Consider the following 20,638-nt stretch of genomic DNA (forward strand, 5'->3'; position numbering starts at 1 on the left):
TTAGCACAAGGAGTAATTAAAAAAAACCCTTCTGATATTGTCACCTGTTACACAGCAAGGCCCAGGGAAAGTAAAATGCTCCCTCCTGGTTGAAAAAATCCAGCAATCTGCACAGGTTAGAGAATCCAAAATAGTTACAGCTGCTTTAGCAGTACAGTTTCAACAGGCTTTAAAAGGAGTCTGAGGTATTTAAAGCTTTGTCATGCAGTCTGTTAAACCACATTTAGATCTTCACATGGGCTGATGAAGGTCTTCACTGTAAAATTACAAATGCTCCACAGCAAGGCCACCACTTACAGCATTTTTAACAATAACAACAGCAAAACCAGAGAGAATTTGCACCCACCTTTCCTTCCAAGGACTTCCTGGGCAGCTCTGAAGAGTTCAGACTTCTTGCCTTCCCTGCCTGCTCCTTTCCCAAGTTCTTGAGAACCAGTTAAGGGCTGCCAGTGCTGCTTTTCACACAGCTGGGTGATCAGCCCCCAAAAAGCCTTTGTGGGCTGCAGATCTCTCATCTCCCTGCTCAGGGCTCAGCTTTTCCCCTGTCACCAACTCACACCCAGCAGCTTGCAAACCACAGGTTTGTGCTGTGCAAGACCCATGTTTAATACATTTTTAACACACATCAGCCTCCTGGAGAAGAAATATTGCCTTTACTTGGTAAGAAACTGTTCCTTTAGGGTTTGCTAGGAAAAGGAGCTGTGAGATCCCAAAAAAAAGTAAAGGCATTAAAGTAAATGTAATGCAGCTGCTACCTGTTAGTAAGTAGAACACAGCTGTGCATCAGCTCTAGATAATTCTGTTCCAAGCCTTTACAGCATGAAGGGAACATGGAGGGAATACATCAGGTTTGGGACAAGGACATCCTATGGCAAAGGAAGTTTTGCCCTGGGTTTGCAGCCTGACATGCAGGAGACCCAGGGTGCTCCAGTCACAGAAATCCCAGCTCCAGACTGGTGACATTTATTACAAAGCAAGGACCGGACAAGCAGAGCTGGGAGCTCAGTGGACTGTGTGTTCCACTGGCCCCTGGGGTCAGGGAGGGCACCACAACCAGGTGTTGATGTGTTTGCTGCCAACCTGACACAAACCCCTCCACCAAAGCCAGGCAGCAGTCTGGGACAGCAGGGAGACAGAACTCAGTGCTCAGCCAGCCCCAAATACAAGTACATCAACCCTCAGGCTCCAGAGAACAACAACACTGCCACTGACCCAGCAGCTGCAAATACCAGATACCTGCAATGCCAGTGGCACAGTCACACACCAAGGGGAACAGATCTTCATCCTTTGTTGTCCAAGCTCTTTTTTAATAAATCACAGAACCATGAAGATGCAGGAAGGTTACACATTGAGCTGCCCTCTTGGAAGGGGAACTCTGGAGCTCTTAAAGCACCTTCATAACACCCCAGGTGTGCTGCAGTGCCCTGCCCACACTGCAGTCACACCTGATAAAACAATTTTCATACAGTATCTCCTGGCAGTGTCTCTGCTCTCCCCATAGTAAACACACTTTAAAAATGTCCCTTAAGGCCTCTTCTTCTCCCCAGCTCTCATCCTCCAAAAGAAACCCTGTTGATTTAAGGGAGAACAGTACTTCTTAAATACTTGTTAATTCAAGTTCATTGCTTAGCTTTAAAGTCATTTCTTCCTCTTCTGCTTTAGGTCTTTAGTCTTCTTAAATTTCTTCAGTTGCTTGGGTCCTCTCACTGTTTCTAATTTTCTTTTCTTCTCACTGGGAAGCAGAAACAAAATCACTGTTAAAAATAAACTAGATTGCATTTCAGCTGGGATTTATTTTTTTTTCCTAACTTTTTTCTAATTTTTTTTTTCTTCTAACATAGAAATGTGGTTGGGAGAAAATACTTCCAGTTTCTTGGGTCATTTAAAGTCGGTGTTGGAAAAAGCACAATCAAGAGCCTGACTTAAGATTTTCTATTGTCCTCAGCCTGACTTAAGATTGCCCAGTGTCCTAACCCAAACCAAATCCCAAATGATACTGATTTTTAGCTCTTGTCATTGCTTTTCAAGCAGTGTGTCCTAAAGGCAATTCAAGTCAGGCATCTGGAATGTGGAGTGCCCAGAAAAAAAAAAAATTACCACTGATGGTTTTAAGCATTAAAATTCAGTTCCTGCACTGGATTCTGATTAGAGCAAAGGGGACAGAGCTCTGATCTTTGTAAGCACTGGCAAGACTCTCCAATTCCTGGAAGGCTTCTGGAAACTCACAGCCTCCAGCATTCATGAAAAAAAAAAACAACAACCAACCAAGAAAGGGTGGAATTGAGATCACATAATTACTGGAGCTGTCAGGCACCCCAGGAAGGGGAAATGAGCAGAAAGGCAAGTCTCAGCTATAAATCCCCAAGGAAAAAATGAGGAAAGACTCCATGCTGGGCAAGACAGGAGAAGGAAGATGGATGAAAAGGAAGGAATTGCAGAAATGCAGATATTTTGCAGGCTTAAGCTCACACTTGAAAGAATTATTCTTTCCTGAATTTGCATTTTCTCCAGTGGCACCTCCACAGGCCCCCAACCAGTGTTAGTTCCCAAAGCAAACAGGACAGTCAGGTGGAAAGAGGAGAGAAAAGGGAGAAGTAAGTTCTGAGTGTGATCAGGATCAAGACTTAACCAGATCATCAGAAAAAAGTCAGAATTAGCAAACAGGTTACCTGAGGAGAGGACTAAGAGCAACACAGAACCACTGGGTACCAGAGCTCACAGTGCTCACACCCTGATTTCTCCAGGAGAACTGGGAATCCTTTAAGGATCAATTTATCTGCATTTAACTCTTAGGCCTCACTCCTTTGGGAAGTGTTATAATAAAGGCAGCAGGGAAGACCAGAGAGATCTCAATTTCTTTAACCTTTTCACGCTGACCACGGACGCGTTTTGTCCCGCCTTGCTCAGCACCTCGTTCCACTCCTCATCGTCCCCCCGGATAATGTACCTGGGAGGGAAAGGGAAAGGAACATTCAAGTCAAACTGTTAGCACAAAGTGAGGAAAAATAAGGTGACTGTGTTGTCAGGCACACACAGCTCTACAAACAAAGCCAGCCAGCAGATCAGGACTGCGAAACACACACAGAGCCAGGCTGGCAGTGCCCGCACGGTACAGCCTGTCTGCATCAACCTGGGAAAAAACAAAGACCTGCAGCTCTTCTTTTGAAAAGAGAAATGAAAACAACTGCCATTCAAATGAGCTCATGTTCTGTGGCCCCTGCCTGGGTGTTCAAGTACCCTGGAGATTACACAGAGATTTAAGCAGGCAAAGCAATCACGGAGGGAAATGGAGTGGGTGCTCTCCATCTCAGATTCCTGGAGATGTAGAATAGAGGAGGCTTTGTTCATACAAGGCTGAACAATGCTGGGCAAAGCCTTTTCAAATCAAACAGCTCTGTCTCTTCTATTAGTTTTCCATAACCTGTACTGAAAAGTGTTCAGAATGGATTTTTGTCTCTCTCTTCTCATGGAGGAGAACAGCAATCTATTTCTGGGTGAGGAAAAAAAAAAGGGAGCGTGGTCCAAAATGACAAACAGGTATGTAACAATGCTAAAAAATGGAATTAAAACTTTTAAAACATTCTGGTTATGTTATTTTCCTTGTGTGACTGACTTGCAAGTCACTTCAAATCGCTTCCATTCTTATCCTTTCTTCAAACAAGGCAAACAAAGATCCAAAGAATCTTTTTATTCCTTTTCTCTGAACAGAGATCGATCTAAAGCCAAAACAGACAACTTTCCTGGGATGCCAGTAAACAGGATTTAAAAGAGAAAACATGGGATGAGAGAGAGAAGGGAGAGAATCAGTGGCATGTGTAACTCCTCATGGTCCAGAAAGAGAGAAATCTGCTGACACATTGAGTAAAGGAGGCTCTGGTTGGTTTTTATTTGGGGGGGTGAGGGGGGTATTGTTTGTTTGGTTTGGTTTTGCTGTTGTTGTTAAAGAAGAGACCACTAAAATTCCCCAGGTACTGTTTTCCCTGGAGTGGCACACACAGGACCTGGGGATCCTGGTTTGAGGAAAATAATGACTATTTCTAGGAGTACAGGAAACTGTAAAATTAGAAACAGTCCACAGGCAGCTTGTTTTATCAGTCCATGTTTTAGAACTAAATACCTTATCTATGTAGAATATAAGATCAAGATCAAGGCTGACAGACACAGCAAGAGTCACTGCCATGAATAATTTATCATTTAAGTGACACAGGCACACAAGACTCCAAAAGTTTTTCTCAGCAGAGCAGCATATTCTTATGTCCCCTGGGTAGGACTGTCTTACCCACTGCTAATTCTCATTTACTGATGGTTTGCAACCACAGCCTTGTGCACAAATCCCAGCAAGGCACAGTAGTGTCCTGGCATCCAACTGGACATCAGAGACTCATACAGATGAATTCTTACTGTGTAAGGTCCATTTCCTTCAGCTTCATCACATCTTGCTTGTGTTTTTCTTGGAATTCCTTTGCAGCTTCCTCCTACAACAGGACAGCACAGCAGATGCAATAAGTCCTAAGTGCAAAAGCAACGGGAGGAAAATGCCTTTCCCACTGAGAAAGGAATATATCCCTTATAAACAAACACCAGAAAAGCTTCTCTCTGTTATGTAACTGTTTATGTTTACATTATTTACATAATGTTTACATTATTTCCTTACATATAATTGTAATTTTCTGTGAAAAACCCACATTGCAGCTTAACAAAGCACGACTCTCCAAGCACGTAATGCAAACCTGTCAGGTTTTAGCTACCAGAAAATGACAGACAGGATGTGGAATTCTTTCCATCCAAGAAAATTTAGATTACCATGCCCCTACACTCAAGGGAACTCCATGAAGTGTTTATATATACATCACAAAGTAAGTCTGTAATTACCAAATCATCATTTAAAGATTTCAGCGTTGGCTCCATCACAACATCCTTTGTTGCTGCCATTTGCTCCTCCACTGCTTTTTCCTGGACTGTGTTGAACAGCTGAAAATGAAGTGACCCAACACATGTAAAGACCTGCTGATGTTTCTTCCTGGTTATTGCTTCAAAACAAAAAAGAAATGCTGTCTGTTCCGATGGAACTCTTCTAACTTTGCAAACACAATCAGGCAGCTGTTTTTCCATCCCACTGAAATAAAAACCCGAGGCTGCTTCCTGAGGGCAGGATTATATACAGCTTTTATAAAAAGCATCAATCTACAACCAGTCAGCACTCAATGTAAATTTAGAGAACTCACAGTTTACAACACACTTAATTTAATTAAGCATCATTTATCACTTCTACAATGACAAACGTCAGGCTGCAGAAGCTTTGCTGTGTATCCTGAACCTCAGAAAGAAAGAAAACCAGAAAATCACATCCAAAACTTCCCAATTATTTCACTGGACTTCAAGTCTACCTCTGCATTTTTTTTTTTCCAAGAAAAGCTGAGATGCCACCGATGCAGTGAACAGCGTTAAACAAACGGAGCAGGCTCAGCTGGCAACACGGATTTTATGCTCTGCGTTTTTGTCAGGACATTTCAACGTTCAAAACCATAGGACAAGCACTGTTATTTGGGAAAACACTGTATACAATCATGGAATGGTTTGGTTTGGAAGGGACCTTAAGGATCATCCAGTTCCAACCCCCGTTGCCAAGGGAGTTTGGATTTATAAATCAAGGCCAATTTATAAATCTTTCTACTGGGATTTTCCCATCTTACAAAGAAGTATACAGTCAATTAGTGGGGACTTGTTTAAGATGCACAGTTCTGATTCAGCTTTCCATTAGTGCCATACTTTCTGTTAGTCCTGGAATTCCACTGTGGTCCCATAAAACCAAGCCAAAGCTGTACCTGCACTACTTTGCGGATGATCCTGTTGAAGAGGCCCATCAGCTGACTGCTGGGCAGTTCCACCTCCTTCTCCAGCTGCTCCAGAGATTTATGCTGGAGGCCAATCCCTAGAAAAAGGGCCTGAGGAAATGACACGTTACAGAAGCTTGAAGAGCAAATCCAAACACACATTTCCCACTGCACTCCCTGTGCCCTCCCAAGCCCTGGCCCTGTTCCAGCCACACCCACCGACTGTGCAGCAGAGAGGGAGATGTCCCCCATCTGGTTGAGGAAGAACATCCTGGCAATGGTAGGAACCATGTCCATGATGAGGTGATAGTCCACCATGTTCCGGGAGTACATCTCCAGCCTCTTCAGGTCGTAGGGGATGAAAAGGGACTCCAGCTCAGCTCGGCTGATGGCTGAGGGGCACAGACACAGCACAGGTGCTGAACAAAACACCACCCGACTGTTCCTCAGGGCTAAAGCTCAACACTTTATTTTTCCTGTTACTGAGAAAGGCCAAACGCCACCCCCCAGGTTCTCTCCCCAGCACAGTTCAGAATTCAGTAACTCTGCTACCCAGAATGGCTTGGCTAATCCAGGTCTTTTCAGGCAGACATACGTCCATATGGAAAACACTGCAGCTGTCAAAACAGACCAGTACATCAACTTAAATATGCCAAAGACTGAAAACAGCGAAGGTTGAGAAACACAATTTGCCCAGCCTTTAACTGCTTCCACTGGTTTTGCTGTAAAGGAGGTTTGTTCCCTGGCAGCAGCAACCAAAACTCTCCCACCACAGAGACACCCAAAAGCCACCAGACACAGGTTCCCAAGTTCTCTCCTCTGTTAAGGATGCTGAGAAAGCAGCAACTTGCTTTTAAGCCAGAAGGGGGTGTTAGAAGTGTCTGGCCCCTTCTGTTACAGTGCCTGCTCTCAGAAAGAGCATCACATTCCAATTGCCAAATTCCTGATGACAAAGCTCTTCCTAAGAAGCAAGTTGCTCTGTCTGCTGCAATTCAAGGCTTCTCTTTTAGTTCCACACTGGATCTAGCAGGTGTCAGTCTCCATCTGTGCTCTGTCATTCATTTTGTTGTAAGAGTCAGGAGCCCTCTAATTTAATGATACTTAAATCTTAGATCAAAAAATGCAAGGTGGAAAAAAAACACCCCACAAAAAAAAAAACCAGCAAAAAAGCCCACCACTACCTGTTTTCAGTGGCAGAAAATGTTGTTTTAGCTTTTAATTAGAAACAGAAGCATTTTTCTGGATCATAAGAACACTGTGACCCAGGGTACTCACGTGGTTGTGGCTGCTGTTTGATATTTTTGTTCTGCAGAATATTCAGTGCCAACGAGGGAGAGAATGTGCTGAACTGGTAGGAAAGCAGGGAAAGGAACCGCCTCCTAAAATCTACAGGACAGGATCATACAATAAATTACCTCTGAGGACCTCTAGGATAAGCATCCCAGAGAATTCCTCTGGAGTTAGCAAGGTCCAGGTTACCTTTCCAGAAGGCAGTGAGCCAAGGCTCCTGATCAGAGTCCTCCTCATTCAGCATCTTCAGCATGATGCAGGAATGCTCCCCAGTCAGGTCATTCTGATAAATAAGATACAATTCTGTGATTCTGGGATGTATTTCCCACCATCCCCATGAACCTTTTGCACTCTGTGCTCAGCTGAGGAAGGCAAATTATCTTCTAAATCAGCAACAACTACAAATATATTAACTGCTACTGATCACCATTATCTAATGGAAAACCTATGAACTGCTAGAATTTGGTAAATCTCACTTATTTTACCAATAATCCACATTAATTTTAATTAATAATTAAAAAGCTGCACCTCTGCTCTGAATTTTAAAGTGAAAATTACTTAAGAGTCCCACATTCACAATCCTAAAAACTTTACTCCTTTAATTAACTGGACAGGCTCAAAGACCAAAAATGAACATAAACCAAACCCTAAAAGCAGCCTCAGAAAACATTCCTGTCCCAGTCACATCTCACAGAAGGTAATGGAAAGATGCCCAGGGATTTCAGCTGGGCTGGATTTTCCCTCAGAAACAGTGTGGTACTTACTGGTGTCTGCCTCAAATAAACTGGCACAAATCCAGCCCGTTTCCAAAACCTGGGAGAAGAAAAAACGCCCTGAGAATCACAGAGCTGTTGACTGTACAGGAACACTTGTGGTTAAATGCAATTTATCCACTGTACAAGGACAACTGGTGAGTCTCTGGAATGCCCCACCAACCAGTGAAATGAATACTGAAAGCAGTAACAACAATCAAACTGAGGTTCTACCTCAAAGGAGTGACAAATTATGACTAAGACATCAAAAAAATCAACAAACTTTCAAAGACAGACACGATCTCAGAGTTATTGTATTTCCCACGCTGCCAGGGCCTCCTTTAAAAACAGGCAGATGAGCTTTGGACCACTAATACTGTTGCAAAATGTGGAATATGTAAAAATTTCTTAAGAAAGGATGTTCTTTAATGTTTGATCTTGCAAAGCCTAGTCAACAAGAAGGGAGACTTTAATGGCACACTTGATATCTACCAAACTCCTAAGGGATTTTATACAAAACTAAGGAGCTAAAACTTGAGAAATATTAATAAATCATTTACCAGCAGTAACTCAGCTCCTCCATGGTAAGTAAAGCAAGAAGCAGCTGCAGTTGCTGGTAAAAAGCATTCACATTAGTCAGGAAACAAAAAGCTAACTTTGAACTCAGCAGGTCACAGGAATTAGCGTTTAACTTCTCCCTGCTTATCACAGGCTGTCCTTACTTCTACATTCTGGAAAAACTGGGCAATTAAAGCTCATTATTTGTTTAGAAGGCTCACAGAGGCAACCAAGAAGGGAATAGGTTTGCCCTCAGAAGGAGTTTGAGGAGAAACTACCCAAAATGATGCACTTAAGACCTTTATGTGGTGTACAACAGGATGGGTCCTACAGGAGAAGTTGGCTTGGAGCTGTTCCAGTTTCAGAAACTGAGGTAAAGAGAATATCCAAGGGCTAAAGCACCCAAACAATATACATTATTATATTTGTTATTTACATAGTTGTATTTTTGCACTGGATGTAATTAGGAAATAAAGTCTCACTTCAGCAATCTCGGTGTTAGGCCGTAAGACACCCCGAGATAGTCCAGGTTCTCAGCTTGTCTCTCGCTCAGTTTGAGAAGCAAAGGAGGCAAATCTTTGCGAGGTGTCACCACCTCTTCTAACAAACCAACAGTCTGAAAAAGAGAGTGGAAACGGGTTAGCAGCAATCCTCACAGAAACCTGCAAATTAAAGCTCTTACTCAGTATAAAAATTAAATTCCCCCCTTACAGAAAGGAATCGTTACGGAGACTTACAGTGAAAACTGCCAATCTCAGCATGACAGAAAACGAAAAATGTGCTAAGTTCCATACCTCGCTGCTTACAGTTGCAATTTCTTTTGGCTTTTGAATTGTTTCTTCTTCCAGACACGGGAATTTGCCTTCATAGTACATCTGCAGCAAGGTCAGAGCTCTGCTGCCATAGCCCATCTGCGGGGCAGGAACAAACAGCAGTGTAAGCACAAAGATGGCTCTGGTTTGTAACACAGAGCAGCAACATTCCCCCCCTTAACACCCATTAACAATCAGTGCAGATGACACTCAGTTGCTGCAAAAATGTATTTATTTTTTTGCCATTTAGCAGCTCCCTGGAGAAGGAGATGACAGAAAAGCACTTTACCCCCTGATAATCCGGGTGAACCGCGATGCGAACGACGCGCCCGCCAGAGAGGCCCCCGAAATCCGGATCCTGGAACTGCACAGCAGATAAAAAAGTCAGTTTAAAGAACACAGATGGGTGCTCTGGGAGTAAGAAATGGTGCTGAAAATATAGCTGGGGCGAGGACACAGCCAAACTACTCACCTGCTCTGAAATGGTCCAGGGGATGAGATCACCAGAGGCTTTCTTTCCCCTCGAGAGGCTGCTCATGATGGACTGGCGGGAGATCTCTCCCTCCATGCACACCTGCCAAGGAAGGCAAAACCATCAACAGAGAAAAAAATGTCTTCTCCTACAGCCACTCAGCTGTATCAGAATCCAAGTTTATATTCAGTCGCTCTCTCACCTGAACCACAGCAAGTACTTCTGGTAATGAATTCTGAGTCGGTGGAACGGGTGGCAAAAGGCAAAACAGATGGTGGGCAGGTGCATCAGAGAGCATCTGGAGGTCATTGGGCGAGTTCTGGTGGGTAAAGATATCACAGAGTTGAAAAAGTATTCTGAGAATCACTGAATATCCTAAGTTGGAAGAGACTCACAAGGATCATCGAGTCCAGTTCCTGCTCCTGCACAGACAACCCCAGGAACCATATCATGTGTCTGAGGGTGTTGTCCAAATGCTTATTCCATGAGAAGGGCTTCAAAGCCCAGTGTAATGTTAGCAGCTGACTTCTAAACAATCCTCTATTTTCTGAATTTAGGGATACGAAGAAACTTGGAAGTGGTACAGTGCTGATGGAGATCACCTCAGGCCAGCTCATGGCTGTCACACTACCAGACAGCATCTGCTTTTCTCAAGTGAAACCTTTTGCTCTAATCTGTATGAAACTGAATTTTCTGTTTTTATATAGCTCCTTGCCTCTTTAATTACCAAATCTTAATTTTTGTTTTAAGGCTCAGATTTTTAATACTCAGGACTTCAGTACTTGTGGACTTCACCCCTCACATTTAATAGTCACCCACAGTCTTGAAACCTTGAGATGAATTATTCCTCTTTTCAGCAGCACAGAGCTGCTACTCTTTTGGTTAACTTGAGACTCCTACAACACAGTAAAGAGAACTGCAAAAGAGGTTCATCACTGACAAGCTTCTAGACTCATCCAGAATTTAGCCTCCAGAACTTCTCAAGACAAAAATATTCCAGTAAATGCAGTATGTTCAGCCAAGACCAGAGATCTCCCAGAAAGGATACAGCAAGAAGCAACAGAAGCTGTTCAGAAATGTCAAAGAGAGCAATTCAATCAGGTTAGCACAACAAGCACTGCTCCCCCCACAAAATCCCCCAGCTGAAACTCTGACAGAAGCAGCACATGCTCTACCTTGTAGTGCGAAGCCACATAGAGGGCCATCAGTCTCTGCAGAAAAACTTCGGATGCTCTGTGGTAACAGAAGAGTGTGTCTCTATTTACGTAGTATCTGAGCACAGGGGTGAAGGAAACAACCTCCTTGGGAACAGGGAGAAAGCTCCTGGGTTTATTTTCAATATCTGGGCTACGTGCTGGCTTGTGCTCCTTATCTGCAAGAATGAGTGACACTGGGCAGTGTTTGTAGCTTTGACACCCTTCATCTGCAAAGCCAAAGCTTTTGTAACTCCAACAAGCACTTCCCTTCATGCAACCCTTTTTTAGGATTCTCTCTGGAGTAAATCTGGAGCTGGGTCATGTCCCAGTAAAATACACACCACCAGTGCCATGAGGCAGCAGTGAGAGCTGAACTCCAGAAGTGTGGTCTTAATAAAAAGATGATATGCTAAAATTATCACATTAGCCAGAAAACCAACTATTAATGAGCTTAAAAAAGCCTCCTTCACCGGAAAGCAATTTACTGTGATCAGGGCAAAACATCTGACCAAGGATACAGGTCACAAGTCTCGGGCAGTGGGCAGCCAGAGATGATCCTGGTGATGTTGAGACAGTCCAGACACAGCAGGTCATTGAGCCACTTCTCCACCGGGTCCCCGGGGGCGTATCTGATGGACTCGTGGAGGGAGATCTCGTGTAAGGTACGAGCTGCAAACAGATGGCAGGGAACATGGAGAGCTGGAAGCTACAGCTGGCAAAGAATCCAGTAGGATCCAGTAGGTCCTTCGAAGGGCTCCCAGATTAGAAAATTGTTAATTGAGTATCTTGAAAGCTTTTCATCTGGAACTCGTGAGGGAAAAAACAGAGGAGAGTTCCTGCATTTTTTGTTTCCCCCAGCTGCAGAGCACACGGATACACGGGATGCCCACAGGGTATGGTCACCCAGAGCCCAGGAGTGCGTACCTGAGGTGAGCCTGGCGGTGGCCGTGGCTTTGTTCTCCGCTGTCAGGGTGCCCTGGCTCTGGGCACTCTGCTGCCGCAGCTGCTGGATGAGCTTCAGCGACAGCGAGCGGCCCGTGCCCTCGTACCTGCAGAGCAGGACACAACACCCTGAGGCAAAGAACCCAACAGCAATCCTGACTCACAGGGAAGCTCCAGCACGGCCCCAGCCTGCCATCCAGAGCCATGTGCCGCTCTGGGGACGGTCAGGGCCCCAGCCATCCGTGAGAATCGCTGCCTTCTGATGTTCTCGAGCGTGCAGGACCCTGCCACTTCATTAGCCTTGCCAAAGTGGAAGGAAAATGCCCTTCTTCCCTCTCGAACTGCAGAATCCTGCTTATGTATTTGCTCCCTGTAGCAGAGCAGAAGAGCTGCAAGTCCACAGTGGAAGCAGCAAGTACTGACTCTCGTTGTTTTAAGGAGCATTTCTGCGACAAATCGAGATCAGCATGACCTGACCTAACAGTGTGTAATAAAACAAGGACTGCAGGTAATAACCCACTGTCACAGCTGCTTCCCCAGGCACACAGCTGCTGCTCAAGCCTTACCCATTGATTGTAGAGGCCATGAAAACCAGGTAAGGGCCCAGCAGGTTCTTCACCAAGGGCAGGGGAATGGCAGCAGCTTCATCAATCACAACCAGCTCAGCCTGCCCCAGCTTCACCGAGTCAGCAGGGTGGATGTACTGCAAGGAAAGAGAGGACACCGTCACTGCCAACAGCAGCACCCCCTCTCTGGGAATCAGGGAAACATCAGAGCTGGTAAAGCTGGAGCCCTGACAAGCTGTTTGTTGTCCCTGTTCCCCACAGCCACCAAGCCAGAGACTGAGACGTGAAAAAACCCAGTCAGGACAGGGTTTATGTCACCCTAGTAAGGACTGAGTAATTTATTGAGCACGTTTCCACACAAATTTATCTGCAGAGATGATGAAAATAGAGGAAATCTTATCACTAAAAACACGTGCTCTTCCTTCACTGTTCCTTTCACCCTTCTTTGCTTTTATTTCAGCTCCCACAAGGGAGCTTTGTAATCTCTGAGTTATTCCCAGAAAGAAAGAAAGTATTCCATGAAAGTCACTCACCCAGAGGCTTTGCCTTAAAGCAAAATGCTTTAGGACAGTTACACAATCACATAAAACGAACATGCCTAAAATCAAAACAATTACAGAGCTGGAAAAACCAAGTTAGGACTAAGAAGTAGGAAGGCAAGAGGTCAGGTACCTGGATGGTCTGTCTGTGCTCCTTGAACACATTCACTCTGACCACTGCCTTGTTAAACTCTGGATTCAAAGACTGAACAATCTCATAGTCCAGATGTTCCTGAAAGAAAACGCTGTTAAAGCCAAGATCTAAGACAAATATCATTTACCATCACCAGCAAAATAAGCTCACTAAGAGGAGACTGTTCTTTCACACTCCAGTTGAAAACTCTTATAAAAGGTTCAGAGGGCTGAGAATGGAGAAATTATTTACTAATGCTATCAACTGCTTCACAGAGAAGCAGATTTACTCTACTTAGAAAAGGAAACATAACTCTCCTATCACTCATTTTTTGCAGAACATTAGAAAAAAAGCTGGTAGCAAATATAAGTAAAAAAATCACAGATAAGATGTAAAACTTATTGGATAGGAACACTGTGAAGGTATTGTAAAACACTCTGCTCCCCTTACCTGATACTGCAGGGCATCAAAGCCTTTAAATATGAACTCAAAGAGCGTGTGAAGGTTATCAGGGCTCGGGGATGTGACAAAGATGTTGGAGTAACTGCAGAGAAAAATAAAACAAGAGTTTAGCTATTTTTCCAACAAATTTTAAACACAAATACTAAATAGGACGTTCCAAGGGGTTGATTTTACCTAATAAACAAAATAAAGCAGATTTCTTGTAGACACCGATCTCAGTTTGTGTGTGATTATTTTGAGTTTTAAAGACTGTGATTTTCTTATTACTAATTTTTTTTTAATGAATGGCTGCAGATAAAGCCCCCTGAAGGGGGATCCCTCACCCAAAAGCTACAGCTCCAGCAATAGCCAGGCCCAAGGCAGCAGATTTGCCCCGTCCCCTGGCTGCTGTCAGAGCCACCGTGCTGCGCAGAGTCTTCTCCGAAATGGCTTCGATGAACTTCAGCACTGCTTTTGCCTGGTCAGAAAACACACAAACAAACAGAGATCAGCTGGGTTTAAACTGCATCACCTGGAATTAAACTGCATGACTGGTGTACTGGCATGAATGGCAATTCCTGTCCCACTGCTGGGACCGGGCAAGCACAGGGTATTTCGGATTTCAGCCCCACACCAACCTGATCCAGGGTTTTACAGCCATCCACCAGCACCCCCACGGGCTGGGTGTCCTGCAAACTCTCCTTCAGCTCCCTCAGCTCCAGGTCCTGGGGCCGGAGTCTGTCTTCCTGCAGGCACAGGATTGACCAGAACAGGGTAAGTAAAGAACATTTCAGCACAACGATACCTTTGCAAGGTCTTCTGTCAGGCAGAAAACCAGGAATGAAAGAAAATGTTACCCCAAGAATACAATCCCTAAACCCACAGGTATTTATATGGACAGACAGATATTTAACAGTGCAATTTTCAGGCATCTGCAGGAGAATGGTTACACAGAGAGATGTATCCTGGCTTCCCCAAGCTTGGAGGGAAAAAGGAAAGGATTTTTCAGTAGATGGCAAGAAGAAGAGACTTTAATTAACTTTTAATTAACTTTTCACTCTTCAGGCTGTACCAAAACTGTATGATCTTTGTTATACCTGTGCATATTGCCACGAAGGGGGAAAAACTACTGCAGCAGCACCAGATCTGTTTGCAAACCACTAGCAAGATGTTCAAAGCCACAAACACAGCCAACTTTAGATGGGAATGAATTCTGATTCTCCTTATTGTCACTCAGAATTCCAAAGGCACTACTTTACCCATCCAACAGAGAAGCATCTGTGCTTCTGTCAGTACTGTTCTAATGATACTGTTTTGGTTTTTAACAATTTAAAATCAGTGGCCTATTGAAATGTTTTTACATCTCTGACAGAGCCCACGTTGGTGTTTCTTGGGCCACACGACACAGTTCAAAAGCTGAAAGATTTCTGTTTAAAACTGGTTCCATTTTACTTTAGTTTTACACCTGAAAATGATAAAAGGATACATTTCAGCAGTGCAAGTATGTGTGGATTATATCCTGGGAATGTTTCCCAAGATTCAGAAATTCAGAATTCAGAAACTGAAATTGCCAGTTTCCAGCTGTGTCCTAAGCTTGTAACACAGTAATTTCCAAAGTGTTTTCCCACTCTTTAACTGTCAAAAAGTCTTTATATTTGTCTCATCCCAGCTGTCCATCAGCCTGAAATTTCTCTGTACTTCTCAAACAGCAACCACAATTAAGCCTCACCTCACAAGGAAAACAGCAACACAAGAAAATCAATGAATATGAGCAACCACAAAAAAAAAAAAAAAAAACCCACAACAAAAAAACCACCTGTGATGATAAAAAAAGCAAGAGGGAAAGAAAATATATCTCCCAGTGCTCCCAGGTGTCATTTTTGTAGAACACTCTACTTCCTCTCCGGAAGGCCATTATATTTGATATCAATCAGGGTGAAAGGGAAAATTCTTCCTTTTTAAATCTTTCACACACCCTGGGCCAGCTCGAGGCTGACTCGTCCCGAGGGGAAGGGGGGACATCCCCACTGACCTGGGACTGTGGGGGGACAGGAGTGATGTTTGCCACGTGACTGGAGATGGGCAGGATGTTCAGCTGGTCATCAATCACCAGGCAGTTCTTGCAGGAGGCCAGAGACAGGATGAACCTGGACAGGAGAGCAGAGGCAGCCCACTGAAAACTCCGCTTTTTGGTAGTTATTTCAAACTCTTTTCCAAACACAGACAGATATAGGTCCTTAACGCTGAGGAACACAGGATGTTCCTCGTGCTCCCAGACCCTTTCCCCCCTTAACTCACCTCTCATTAAACCTCCCCACCACATCCTGGTGTGCCTCTGTCCTGTACCGAGAGTGAACATCCTGAAACAAGAGAGAAAAGCTCCCTCAGGAGCAGGGACAGCCCCCACGGCGACACCTGCAAGGCTGGGACTCCTGTCACAATCCATCCTTGCCACTCCTGAGGATCACAGCCTCCCTCTCCACCCCCAGCATGCCCCAGACAGAACCCTGGTTTTGTCTGTTGTGGCACACCCACCTTTTCCAAATACTTGTTCAAAATGTACTTTTCCCACCAATACTTTCATTTATTCCAGCCTGACTCGAAGGTCAGCTCTGCCAGGTTTTATCAAACACCTCGGGGATGCAAAGAAACAACGTTCTCTCACTGCTTACTGACAGAAACAGCTCCTGCTCTAGGTGTAAGTACACTCAGTGTGAACACAGTTCCTATCTGGAAATGCATAACAGTGGTGGAGCTGATCTCACCAAGCAACATCACAGAACACCAAAAAGACCTACTTTGTTTAACTTAAGCTGCTGATAAATGGGCAGACAGAATAAATACTTCCAAAGCCATTGTGGAACTAAAGAACACAGTTACTTTGTGAATGGCAGGTGTTTCTCCCTTGCAATCCCTTCCTTCCCAGCAGCACCTGAAGGCAGAAATGCCTGAGCACGAGACATTCAGTCAGAGATGGATGAAGGACCAGAAAAGACCATAAAGGGAGATCAGAGCCCGTAACAAAAAGCAATAAACAACCACTTGGCATCATCACAGTGCAAAGGAAACAGACACATCATGCTGAACGTGCCATGGTCATTGTGTAGAGCTGCTTCAGGGAGTTCATCGTTCTCAGGAGAATCACCACCATCCCACCACCTTCCACTGTTTCAATGGTTCTGGCCAACAGGTTTGGAGTCAGGGCTTCAAAATCCTAGGGAATAAATAACATTTCAAAGTTGCCTGGAGTTCCTCAGTCCTACTGGAAGGCACAGAGAACCTAAAATTATTATTAAGTCACACTTAACATGAGCATTAACAAATGTCCTGTTAGAACTTCTACCAGCAAGGCCACCTCACCCTCACAGAACTTGTAAAACTGAAGTAGCAAAGAAGCAACAAATACTATTCCTGCAGCATTTAAATGAACCAATCCCAGAGCAATGTCCTTTCTGAGCCCAAAGCTGAGGTCCTCACCTGGAGGACACACATGCCAAAGGTGTTGCCAAGGATCTTGTGGGTCTCGTTGTAGTAGCAGTAGCGGATGTTTGTGGCTGCTATGAACAGCTCAAAGGGGTCATCATCCTTTATGTTTAAGGTTCCACTCTTAATCTTCTTCTGGAGCTGCCTCATCCTCTTCTTCCTGTGGCTGGAGGACCAAATCACACAGAAGTTTTCTTGGAAAAAGGTTAAGTTCCAGTCTCCCTGGAAGCCAGAGCCCAGTCCTGAAGATTGCTGAGGTTACAAAGGTGAGGAATTAAAGTTTTGGCCTCTTGAGGTTAAAAAGCTGAGGGAGAGATTGGTCCAGGGTGACAGATTAGAGTCAGAGCTACAGAAAGAAACCAGAGGTACCAAGTGCTGATGCCAAGTGTATTGTGGAAGCCAAATTCAGTTTTGGATAAGGAAACACAGGAGGTTTCTCTTACCTGCTGAAGCCCAGCTCCTTTTTGTAACACCACAGGACGGAGGGCCTGGCCTTCACCGTGGCTTTGGACAGCATGTGATGCAGGATCACCACCTGCCAGGGCCCAGAAACACTCATTAACAGAGCCAAAGAGCAAAACACCTGTCCATATTTGATTTTATAGCTACGTTTTCCACTGTGCAGAACTGCAGGCTCCTGTGGCAGGTCAGGGAGGTGGCCTCTGTTTTCCCACAGACCTGTGTGTCTGTGCCCTCTCCAGGGATGCATGACAGGGATTTAGCTCTCTTCTTTGGCAGAACTGCTAAAATCTGCTCTGGCAGAAGGCTAAACACAGTTAGCCTGGCTAAATACAGTTCCTGGTATTTGCATCTTACAGTGGATTTCCCACAGCATATTTCAGTATTTCAAACTGACCAGAAGCAGACCTGGGATATGCCCTGACAGACCTTACCCATCCACCTTACCAGTAAATTATTGACAACTTTCTCGTACTGCCACCCGACCAACTCCTTATTTTCCAAGTGTTTTTGTAACTAGGTTATTTTATGTCCCCAGACACTGGAAATAACTGAATTATCAGTTATAACAGAAGAGCAGCAGGGCCAGGGCAGGGATTGTCCCCTTGTGCTGGGAGCTGGTAAGGCCACAACTCGAATTCCACGTCCAGTTCTGGGCTCCTCAATTCCAGAGGGACACTGAAGAGCTGCAGCATGTCCAGGAATGGGAAAGGAGCTGGGGAAGGGTCTGGAGCACCAGGAGCAGCTCCCTCTGTCAGCCTGGAGAAAAGGGGGCTCGGGGGGACCCTATTCCATCCAACTCCCTGAGGAGGGGGAGCCAGGTGGGATCGGGACTCTGCTCCCAGGGAACAAGGGACAGGAGGAGAGGAAACGGCTCCAAGCCGTGCCAGGGGAGGTTTGGATTGGATATTAGGGAAAGTGTTTTCCTTACAAGGGTTGTTGGGCACTGAACAGTGGGAGGTGGTGGAGCCCCCGTCCCCAGAGGGATTTAAGGGCCCTGTGGATGTGGCACTTGGGGACATTGGCTGGTGGAGGGTGTGGCAGTGCTGGGGGAATGGATGGACTTTTGGAGGTCTTTTAGAGCCCAAACAATTCTATGATTCTACAGCCTGACCTATCCTCAAACACCACGGGTTTGCCGAGCTGTTCTTCCCTCTCCCACACGAAAAACACAAGGCTGGTCCCCGAAATGAAGCCAGTTTGGCAATCGCTGTCTTCTCCACAACGCTACCCATTCGGTGCACAAAGCACGGTTGGAGCCCAAAACCATCCCATCTCCCGGCAGAGCCGACCTTTAAGTCAGGCCGGAATAAATAAAAGCATTGGTGGTAAAAGTGCTTTTTTTAAGAGGAGAAAAAAAAGCTCCGGCCAGCCAGGAAATGAAAGATACTTTTCCCCTAGTTTAAAGTAAATAAGCGAATAAATAAACAAACAGATGAACAAATAAACAAACAAATACTGTTTGCCCGTCCCGGCTCCTGCCGGCCAGAAAATTAGTACACTTTCCCCCCAGTTTGAAGTAAGTAGGTAAATAAATCAGTCAATCAATAAATAAATACATCCGATTTGCCATCCCTGGGTTTTATTGGATGCCCATGAGCTTTCCCAGACCGACGCCTAAGGGCAGGGTCTCGAAAACCCGTTCCTAATTCCCCTCTGCAGGAGGGAGGAGCCGGTGCGGGGGTCAGGGAGCCCCGGGTGGGTGCGGGGATCAGGGAGGGGATGGGGACCCCGGGGCAGCGCTGTTACCTGGTCCCTGCGGGGATCAGGGAGGGGGTGAAGGAGGGGATGAGGGACCCCGGGGCAGCGCTGTTACCTGGTCCCTGCCGCGGTCTCCCACCAGCACCAGGAGGCTGCGCTGCCGCTCGGCCACGCCGTTCTCGATCAGCACGCGGATGCGGTTGTCCACCTTGCGGCGCTGCATGGCTGCGGTCCCGCTCCCGGTTCCGCTCCCGGTTCCGCTCCCGGTCCCAATCCCAATCCCGATCCCGATCCCGGTCCCGCTCCCGGCTCTCCCAACGCTCCACGCGGGCGCCACGTGGGGCAGCGCGTGGGCGCCGCCCGAGGCCCCCGGGGCTGCCCGCGCCGTTCGCCTGCGCCGCGCGAGCCTCTGTGTTTGTTTATTTATTTTTTTTTTAAGTATAATCGTGTTTAAGGCGATTTTCATTTTTCAGGTGATTTTTCCGCACGGGAAAAGCCGCAGCGGAGCAGGGGGAGCCCGCCCGCTGGAGCCACGCGCAGTGCTGCGGCCCCCAAGCACGGCTGTTTTGGGGTTATTTCGGAGGGTTTTGGGCCACTCGCCCTAAAACGGGGACGGAACCAAACTCCCATTCCTTTGAACCCCCTGTTCTACAGGAATCTTGCGTACAGACCCCAGAGACCGCGACCCTCTGAGTTTATTGACACTCCTTTTCACCCATGCAGCTCTGGGCGAGCCAGACACTGAGCCGGGGGCTGTCGGGGCTGCGGAGAGGAAAAACAAAATACGGATATAAAAGAGGGCATCTGGACGCAGCCTTCCCTTGGAAACATGACCACAGAAAACAAAACACACATACAGAAACTAACAAAACCCTTAGCATACATAATTATCTGATGCCAAACCTTGAACCCCCCCAAAATGTTATTTTGCTCCTCAATAAAACTAGGTGGAGCTTAATAAAACCATCTCATTAATGTTTTCTATATAAAATCCCAAGTTGCAAAACTGAGGAGCTTCAACCAAGCAAAACAAAACAAAAAACCAAAACAAAACAATTTATCAACTGACTTGAAATTTCAGTTTTCAGAAACATGACATCGATTCTCAAACTGACGGTAAAACTATTCCTAACCTTTCAATACCAAAGCTGAGCCGAGCTATTTGCATAGATGTATTTATTCTTAGCTTTTAATACTGCCAAAATTTGGCTTTTAACTTGAACATTTGAACAGTGAAGTATTTAAAACCAGGTAACATGGTAGGAAATTCTTCTTTAATACCACTGGATGTATTTTGGGGATGTTTGTTTTAAAATATAACAAAAGTATGATAAAGCTACTGAATTAATAATCATAAAGGCTGGAGAATAGTATCCTTTTTAGGTGAACCCAGACAGACCCCTCACTAAGACAAAATCACCAATGAAGTGTAGCAAGACAATTCCTTAAGGTATGGGCAC

The 20,638-nt window shown here is 45.3% G+C and overlaps 1 protein-coding gene across 1 annotated transcript; it reads right to left on the minus strand.

Annotated features, from left to right (window-relative positions):
* Nucleotides 1-1,286: 1,286 nt before the first annotated feature.
* NAT10 (N-acetyltransferase 10) lies at nucleotides 1,287-19,462 on the minus strand. The gene is made up of 28 exons (XM_050335202.1): nucleotides 19,294-19,462; nucleotides 17,462-17,553; nucleotides 17,013-17,184; nucleotides 16,627-16,749; nucleotides 15,834-15,895; nucleotides 15,568-15,682; nucleotides 14,174-14,281; nucleotides 13,880-14,013; nucleotides 13,545-13,638; nucleotides 13,095-13,193; nucleotides 12,423-12,559; nucleotides 11,839-11,963; nucleotides 11,433-11,583; nucleotides 10,894-10,990; nucleotides 9,921-10,037; nucleotides 9,719-9,820; nucleotides 9,536-9,610; nucleotides 9,229-9,345; nucleotides 8,917-9,050; nucleotides 7,889-7,937; nucleotides 7,314-7,407; nucleotides 7,110-7,220; nucleotides 6,054-6,226; nucleotides 5,826-5,945; nucleotides 4,873-4,971; nucleotides 4,402-4,475; nucleotides 2,864-2,947; nucleotides 1,287-1,732 (listed from the first exon to the last, which is right to left on the minus strand). The coding sequence occupies exons 1-28, from the start codon at nucleotides 19,399-19,401 to the stop codon at nucleotides 1,639-1,641; spliced, it is 3,060 nt and encodes a 1,019-aa protein (XP_050191159.1). The 5' UTR covers nucleotides 19,402-19,462; the 3' UTR covers nucleotides 1,287-1,638.
* Between the last annotated feature and the right edge of the window lie 1,176 nt (nucleotides 19,463-20,638).

The sequence above is a fragment of the Myiozetetes cayanensis genome, unplaced genomic scaffold (assembly GCF_022539395.1).
Source record: "Myiozetetes cayanensis isolate MyiCay16 unplaced genomic scaffold, myiCay2020 scf6-25, whole genome shotgun sequence".
NCBI classification, from domain to species: Eukaryota; Metazoa; Chordata; class Aves; order Passeriformes; family Tyrannidae; genus Myiozetetes; species Myiozetetes cayanensis.